This window comes from Heterodontus francisci, chromosome 20 (genome assembly GCF_036365525.1).
Source record: "Heterodontus francisci isolate sHetFra1 chromosome 20, sHetFra1.hap1, whole genome shotgun sequence".
NCBI classification, from domain to species: Eukaryota; Metazoa; Chordata; class Chondrichthyes; order Heterodontiformes; family Heterodontidae; genus Heterodontus; species Heterodontus francisci.
Window position 1 is genome coordinate 30111934 of NC_090390.1, and position 8984 is coordinate 30120917.

Genomic DNA, 8984 nt, shown 5'->3' on the forward strand with positions numbered 1-8984 from the left:
CAAACTTATGCCAGAGGGAACTGGAACACTAGCTGTAATCAGTGAGCTTTTATTGAGATGGGACAATGACAAGTTTAAATACCCACCTGAACTTCTGCTCAATCTCACCTCCATTGCATTGGCCAGTTTCCTGAATCTCGGGAAACTGGTGCTGGAGACCTTAAATTTAAAGCAAAGTTAAATTTGATTTAAAAGCACCTTGCTAATGTCTGTAAAAGACAGTAATTGCTGTGTTAAGTACATGCCCGTCTGTACAAATTAAAGCCCCGGTGAGTAGGTTACTCGCAGACATCCAAAAGTGGACGCATTGTAACCGGGTTGTGGTCATGACTGAAAAAGCATTACACATCTTACACACCCACAACCCACCCATTCTTGGGGTTAAAACTCATATGTGTTTAAAATGGTCCAAACCAGAGGTCATGATCTCACATTCAACTTCTGTCTCACCCACATGGGAGACAGCTTCCCTTGCTTGTCTTCTGTGTGATTGTTTTGTCACCTGCTCGGTACCTAAAAATATCTGTGAGCTGCTGCATTACCAAAGTCATGAGCATCTGCTGTGCTTTGTTCTGTTGTATGCCTGTGAGAGGAATTTCAGGTGAGCAAATTCTCCCCAAAAAATTAGTAAAACACCAAATGGTTTACCAGCAGCAAATTTCTAAGCCGAAGCTTCACTGCTCAGCCCTTGTGATGGGCCTCCATCCTTTAAATACCAGCTAGACACCTGACAAGAGCTAGTTAGGCTCACTAAAACAGTGGCTTTGAATTTTGACTCTCGAGCAGGAATGCAGCCAAGCAAGTGACTTGCCTGAGCAGGTGCACAGGGGGCAGGCTTGACCAATTTCAACAGCTACGGGCTGTTCCCAGGGATGCACACCAATATAAACCTCAACTGCTGCTGGAAGACGATCAATTTAGTGAAAGACGCCCTTTGGTCTGCCCGAAACTTGCTGGTCTTCCAGGGCAAATTGTTGTCCATGACCGAATGTTGCAGACTGGCACATTCCAAGGTCCAGGACTACGTGCTGAGGGACGCACTAAAGCTTGGGGCAGCTGCGGCAATGTCTCAATGGGGAAAGACCACTGTGTAAGGTCCCCCCACCAATGTGAACTGAGGGGCTGGATCCATGGAAAACCCCTCGAACTGTATCCAGAAAATGTTTGTTTGCTGTAAAATGTACATGGCATGTAAAATGAAATGGCAGGGTTTTGAGGAAACTCACTCCTGTATTGAAGGAAACTGATCTCCTTTGCACTCTTTGTATTGTTTGACTTGGTGCTTTTGGAACTGTTTTGTAATGTATTTTTTACAGATTTTTATGAATGAAGTATATTTTGGAAATAAAAAAAATTCCAACAGCCAGGCCTCATTTGCGTGCCTTCCTGATTTGTAGGTGCTGGGAAGTCATGGCTAGCAGCTCTCGGCCATTACAATAATGCCAGCTGGAGGCAGCTGACACGGGTCAGAGGGAATGGCCCCAGCACTAAGGTAAATGGATAAGCAGGGGGGATAATCCTGGAACAGGAGAGGCTCAAGTTTTCCTTGTGGGCCCAGAGGAGTCATTCCCACTCCTTTTGGCCGATAAGGACACCTAATTTTTTTTTACTTTACTGGGGTTGGTTTTGTCTGTCGAGAAAGCCACAGGTTAAAATCATCAATTATGTCATTGGAGAGCTATCTGCATATTTAAAGAGGACCCCACTGCCAGTAATTTAAAATAGTAGTTCATCAGATCTTTGCCTGGAAAGGATTGGGTGAATCCCCCACTCTATTTTATCTGACCCTCTCCTCAACCTAGTTTCTGTCAGAAGGGAGAAGTTAAAATCAAGGCTTATATCAACATGGGCTGCAGAAAAATGTGTGGCAAGTCCGAAATGAATTGCAATGGAAGCATTGTGAGCAAAATGGGAAGCGGATATGTTTGCGACAAAAAGCAGCAATTTCACATTGTATGGGTCAGAATATATTGTGTATGCTTAAAGTCATTTCCAAGCCAAAGATAACAGGGAAACACCAAGGCAGAAAGAGAGGAAAACGCAAAGAGAAAATTTTAAAAAATAGACAAAGAAAGAGAAAAGCCAATGATATTATGAGGTAGAAGAAATGATGGATACCTGTGGATGGCAAGAGGACAGTAATCGCATCAGGAAAAAAGAAAGAACTTGCATATATATAGCATGCTTGAGAACCTCAGGCCATCCCAAAGTATTTCCGAATCAATTAATTACTTTTGAAATGTTGTCGCTGAGTAACATAGGCAGATATGTGATCAGTTTGTACACAGCAAGATCTCACAAACACAAAATCTGAAGGATTCGAATAATGTTTTTAAATCCTGAGAATGAAGCTTGAGAGATTTAGACCTGTCCCATGAACTTTACAATAAACTACAAGCTTTCAGCCATGTAATAACGTTAAAATGTTTCCAGAGTGTGGTTTTGTTCCAGTTTTTCTTAATGGAACAATTATCATTGTAGGGCACCCATGCCCATTGTTTTCTGTGCCATTGATGCATAGCAGTGACCACACTCAACAGGTACAGATAGTGGTGCCAATACTACAAAGCGACTGAACAGTAGTCCACAGCTAATGTCTTGAAATGGTGCCAATAAGTGCCCAAAAACCTTACTTTCTCTTGTTAAGAGTTTTGGTCATGCTTGTCTGTCAACACTTACCATTGTAAATTGCTATGTCAACAACTCCCATTCAATTGTTAATTGTCACAGGGTGTATAACAGGTTACCGATCTGCTACCATCCGTTTTACAACCCTACTGAAGTTGAAAGCTCTGCCCATCAATTTGAGGATTAAGTGATGTCGGGCTATGTAATTTATAAGTGTGAGTGACAACTGAGTTGTGCAGTCTGCATTACAGTGGGTTATTTTATATCTTCTCTGTTACAAAGCAGTCCTGCCAGAAATACAATGAGGAAAAGTTAGCCTCAAATTATTTTAAATTTACAATAAACATGAAACGCCCTGTGAAAATAACCATTGATTGTAATCTAGCAGTTTCAACTCATGGGTACAAAACTTGCATCAAAATATCTTTGTTGTTTTGAGATAGTTATTCCTCATTAGTATTTTAATTTAGGAAATTTAAGCAAGAAAGCTTGAAAGAATAAATAGCAAGATCTTAGAGCACTGCTGGGTATCATAGACCAATACGATTTTATGGTGCTGTTATACTACTTCAAGAAGAAGTTTCAGATGAGCATCAATGCAAAAATGACCCACAATCAGCCTGGTAATTTGACTCATGAGGAAAGACTAAAATCAAAAGGTTTGAGAATACCTCCAGCAGATGGTTATGCTTGGTTTGGCCTTTGCATCAGCTGCAGTATAATTCCAAGTTGGCACAAAGCAAAGTTTTAATAGTTCCAAAGCCGACCAGCGAACCACCTTGCAAGCTTATACATTTTTTCTTAGGAGAGAGTTGGCGTTCTTGTAAGTGTCTATTCTCCTTGAGAATGTGTAACTCACTTGCATATGGAGTGTTTGAGGTGAATAGCATTGATGCATTGAAGGGGAAAATGGATAACTACATGAGGGAGAAAGGAATAGAAGAATATGTTGACAGGATGAGATGAAGTAAGGTGGAAAGAGTCTCATGTAGAGCATAAATCCTGACATTGACCTGTTGGGCTGAATGGCCTGTTTCTGTGCTATAAATTTTATATGATAATTCCTACTCCCCTGCCCCTTCCATCCTCACCTAAATGCAAAAATATCATGGACTTCATTGCAACCAGGCACAGTACTGCCACGTTGTGCTTTATTTCAGGTGCATGAAACCTTACCTATCAGTCATTTCAAGTGATTGCCTTATTGGCTAAGATAGAGACCAACCATTCAGCTGCCTCTGCTGTTTCTATCTTCGCCTCTTGAGCAGTGAGCCAAATCTCTCCAGAGATTGTTATGGCCCTGAACCCTATATTTCTCTGTGCTATTTGAGCTGCTGTCTATAACGGTGTTCCTCATATGATCCCTAAACAGTGATTTTTTAATCTTAATTTAGACAAGGCCAAACAACCAGCATCACAGAACCATGCAGGGCAGCAGTTATTTCCTGGAAGCTTTGGAGGGAAATAAATGGAAGGTGGTCACCAGGGACCTTATTCTTTACATCCATGGCTCCCTATCCCAGCTTGTCCTGCACTTTCCTGCTCAGTTCCACAAGTACCAGCTACTGCCATCTTATATTACATTGTCACCAATGACAAATAAATACTCAATACAATGTTCAAATGAAATGTAGAGTATTTATTTCCTCTATGGTGTAATGTGTGAATTTTGGCAGCTAGAGTTGGCACAGTGCTGCTTGTTTGTGCTTTGTTTCAGGTGTATGAAACCTTGCCTATCACTCCTTTTGAGTGATTCCCTTGAGAACTGTATTGGCTGGTTGCAGGGTTTCACTGATAGCTAGGATTCTGGAGGTCATAGACTTCCATTGGGTGAGCATTGCAAGAACACAGCATGTGCATTAGCCAAATCCAGGACTGGTGGCTGGCTGGTCTTACCTGCCTTGAACTACCTCCTCGTGTGGCCTGGTACATTAGGCGCTTCTGAGGATGGTGAACAGTCCCATAAATTGTGTAATTTCCCCCAGTATCAAAAACATCTTGCATTTATGTAGCATCTTTAGCATAGAAAAATGTTGCAGGGAATTTCATAGTCCCTTTGCTTAAACTGTGCTCCTTTCTACAAGAGTGACTCAGGCAACTTTATAAAGCTGATAAGTGGACACCCAACCAGGAATGAAGAAATGGAGGGACATTAAAGACCAGTTGTAAGCTTTCTGAAAGTAGGCAAGAATTACTTGAAGACAGATTCAAAAGGCTGGACATCCAGGCAGGGAGAATGGACTTTGCTGGTGATGGGTCAAGGGGAACAGGAATAGTAGGAATGGGTATTTCAGACCATAGCTAACTGAGATTGCTTCGGCGTATGTGTTGAAGGGAGATCCACTCGTGCTTGGAATGTGCTATAGTCTGCTATTAAAGTTTGGGGGTTTCAGAGTAAAATTTTACCCCCAGCAAGATTATAGCTGAAAACGACATCCATATATCTAAATTGAGTGCGATTAATTGTGGCTACCAAATGAGACTATAGTGGCTGGTGACATTTTTATTTCAGTTAAAATATAGAAAATTTATATCACAGACGCTTGATAGGAATAATATAGAACAATTTACAACACTGGCTGAACAGGGAGGATGGCCTTGCAGCATTTTCGACAATACTGGTCAGTCAAGTATTTACAGCGTAAGTGCCAGACTGAATCTTTTACAACACAGTAATTTACTGCAAGCATTACAGTCTACATAGTTCCTTAAAAGGGAACCAAAAAAAAACAATACACTTCGAATTCTGAAAGATGCCAGAGTACTTCCAGTCTAAAGCCCGCAAGAGGGAGCTTGGCTGTGGGCTGATCACGAACCGAAGTCTTCACAACACCACCCCCCCCCCCCCCCACCCCGCCCCACACACACACACACACACACATCCAACCCCCCCACCCACCCCGAGGTCGCGGTCGGTCCTTTCCTATTGTCCATGACGATTGCAGTGGATCAGGGTCATTGGCAGGTGTGCAGCCTTGAGCTCTTGCTGGAACCGTGATTTCCTGCTCTCTGCAACCGACAGGAGAACCCCTGGGCACAGTCGCACCTTTGGAATATCTCCAGACCGTGCGAGCCTTTCCGCTTATGCTTGGTGCAAACTTGGCCCTCCTTCAGCACAGGTTTGCAGATCTTAGACCAGAAGTGTCGAGCACAGCACAGTCCTTGGGCACAGTCGGACGACCTGAGGCACACGTCACCTTCTTGTCCTAGGATGGTGAAGGAAAAGACACTTTAAAGCCTCAACTTCAAACCCCACATCATAGTCTGCTTGTCCCTTTTGAAGGCGGCTGGTTGATTTGCTGCTCGTTGTGCCCTAAACCTACCTTTAACGGAGTGGGTCCTTGCGGGGAGGGTTGTCCTCCTTGGGTGACTATCCAGGGTCGTTTGCTGCTCCTCATGTTTCCAGCTCTCCAAGATGGTCTCCTCTATCTCACCATGGATGTGATCTGCATCACTGGGCATGCACATACCTGGAACAGAATCCAGAAATTCTCCAAATCAGTTTTTTTTTGCTTCCCCCAAATAACGAACGAATCCCCACCATTCCCGAACGCCCAAAGAACGTGATGGATTTTGAAAACCGAATCTTGCGGTAAAGTGAGTGTGGGGCCCCGGGTTACGCAGCAATCTACTGGGGAGCTGGCTCACTGCCATTGTGGCTGTGAAATTAACTGTCAAGAAAGAGCTTGCATTTATATAGCGCCTGTCAGTCCATCTCGACATTAGCGCTTTTTACAACTCACTATTGTAATGCCGGAAAGGCGAGTTGAATATTAGCCATGGCTCTCCGAACAACCCTGCTCTTTTTTCCATGGGATGGTTTACATCCCCCTGAGAAGGCAGACAGGGTCTCGGCTAAATGTCCTGGCAGTTCCGACAGTGCAGCGCCGAAAGAATAAGCCTAATTCCCCTTGGGGGTCACAGATCCGCTGTTGTGGATGAACACTCCAGCTCGGTCCCCAGTTAGACCATTTCTGACACAATCCACTGGGTCAAAGCTGTCTTGTCCTCATAGTCACCATCCTTTAGCCACCATCAAGTTTGATTGGACCCGCAGATCTGACCGTTCTCCCACCACCCCATTGAAGAGCAGGGAGTAAAACTCTCCCCACCCCTCTCCCCCGACCCTCACCGTTACTGCAGTGGGTCCCCGGGCAGCACATCGCATCTCGGAGACAGCGTTTGCGACGCCTACGGCAATTCAGACAGTGCTGAGAGGCAGCTCGCGAACCCGAACAGAAGTGATTGATAGGGCAGTCCTGGTCATCCAGACAACTGGAGAACTGGAAAAGGAACAGAGCAGAGTGAGTTCACGAGTACCGTGAAACATGGAAACATCATGCAACGCACTCACACACACACAGGCATACCCCGCAACAGAGGCACACATAGATATACCCTACAACACACATACACAAATATACCCTGCAACAGACATGCACAGATATGCCCAATACATACCGATATACCCCGCAACACACATACACAGATATACCCTACAACAAATACACAAATATACCCTACAACAGATATACACATATACCCTAAACAGACACACAGATACACCCTACAATATATACACATATATACCCTACAACAGACATATACAGATATACCCTACAATACACACAGCAACGCAGACACGCAGACTGCAATACATCCTGCAACAGACAGACACAGACACAGATATATCCCCCAACAAAGACACACACTGTGTAACACTTACACTACATATTCAAATTTTATAACAGACATTGCTGGACTGGAATCAAAGTCTGAAACATTCAGAAAGTTAATATTGGATAGTAAAAATCTTAAATATGGAATGTCCACAATTCCAATTTAACTCTTACAAAATTGACCGTTCCAGATTAAACAATTTCTTTTGTTTTGATGGGATTGACACCTGGGTTTGGAAAGTAGGGCAACTTCAGGTGGCGGTTGGGATTTGCCTATGATATACTTACCTGGAATTGTTCGATTGCCTGGTTCTTGTTGGCACTGTGGTGAATGATGACCTGGGGCGCAATACTGACCAGGTGGCTCGGGTTTTGGACAGCTCCGCTCGCCGTCTTGATGGCATTGGAATTGAAGGAGCTCACGGCATTGTAGAGGCAGAAAGTGAGGAGCAGCCTGCCCGTCTGCACCGCTTCCAAATACATGGTCAGGATGGCGATCCGCTACAGGAATCGGACACACAGCCAAATGAACGGGTGGCAGAAAATATATTAATCAGCCACAACTGTGCCCTTCACCCACTCACAAATCCCCCGGAGCTGATAGGCTGTAAATCCGTCTGTGGAGAAGCTCAGAGATTGTCCACTTGCAAGTATCTGTGGAGCAGAAACTTTCCCTGGACTGATCGCAGCTGCTTGGGGAGCGGATTTTTTATAGTTGCCGATGTTGTTTGTGTTCCCGCCCCTCGCCATGTGTGACAAAGCCCGGGCTGCAATTTCAAAGCTGCAGCTTATGACGCTCCCGAGAGCCTGCAAACCCGCAGGATCCCCCAGCAGTCATTCCCAATAGATTCACATTCCCGAAAGATGGGACCACATTCAGGTCTGGCACCCTTCCCAAGCCTCTCTCTCTCTCTCTCTCTCTCTCTTTGTATCTGTGGTTCTACCTGCCAATCTCTGCCTCCCGCTCTCTCTCGTTGCCTCACTTTTTTTGTTTCTCGCTCTCTGCCTCTAAACCACTTTCTGTTTCTCTGTCGCTCTCTGCCTCTATCTCTCTGTCTCTTTACCTGTCTCTCACGCTGTCTTTCTCTGCCTCTCGCTCCCTGTCCCTCACTCTCTCTGTACCATGCGATCTCTCGGTGCCCATCTCTCTCCTTGCCTCTATCTCCCTGCCTGTATCTCTCTTCATTTCTCGCTGTCGCTACTTCTATCTCAGCCTATTTGCCTTTCCATCTCTCTCTCTCGCTGTCTACCCCTCTCTGCCCTCCTTCCTCTATTTCTTTCGCTATCCTTCAACCTCTGGCTCTCTATCTCTGCCCCTCTCTATCTTTCTGCCTCTATCTTTTTCTCTCTTCCTCTTTATCTATCTTTCTCGGCCTCTCTATCTCTCTGCCTCTTATCTTTCCCTCTGTTCCTCTCTCTCTACCTCTCTATCTCGCTCTCTTTTTGCTGTTCTTTAACCCACAGCGCGCAAGTTGAATAAAATGAATTAAAAACAAGTGCGCTGCGTGTGGGGATGGAATATCTAAAGGGAAGAAAGTCTCTCGGTGAACTTTCCCACCGTACCCTGGACTTCTTTTCCAGAAATCATACCGACAGGTACTGGGTGTGGGACCACACTGTCGGAATATTCATCCATTATCCGATGAGTTTCACGTCTGCTTTTGTTTATTTTGGAGC

At 44.6% G+C, this 8984-nt stretch overlaps 1 protein-coding gene across 1 annotated transcript; it reads right to left on the reverse strand.

The window, feature by feature from the left end:
- Positions 1-5533: 5533 nt before the first annotated feature.
- Positions 5534-8086, reverse strand: dkk1b (dickkopf WNT signaling pathway inhibitor 1b). The gene is made up of 4 exons (XM_068053318.1): positions 7596-8086; positions 6761-6911; positions 5952-6098; positions 5534-5834 (listed from the first exon to the last, which is right to left on the reverse strand). The coding sequence occupies exons 1-4, from the start codon at positions 7788-7790 to the stop codon at positions 5584-5586; spliced, it is 744 nt and encodes a 247-aa protein (XP_067909419.1). The 5' UTR covers positions 7791-8086; the 3' UTR covers positions 5534-5583.
- Positions 8087-8984: the final 898 nt, after the last annotated feature.

Bases quoted from the DNA above. Each gene is read 5' to 3' on its own strand.
- dkk1b (XM_068053318.1), bottom strand. From the start codon at position 7,790: ATGTATTTGGAAGCGGTGCAGACGGGCAGGCTGCTCCTCACTTTCTGC. The intron at 6,912-7,595 runs GTAAGTATATCA...TTCCTTTTCCAG, and splicing joins AGGCAATCGAACAATTCCAG to TTCTCCAGTTGTCTGGATGA. The intron at 6,099-6,760 runs GTGAGGGTCGGG...ATTCTGTTCCAG, and splicing joins GGGGACCCACTGCAGTAACG to GTATGTGCATGCCCAGTGAT.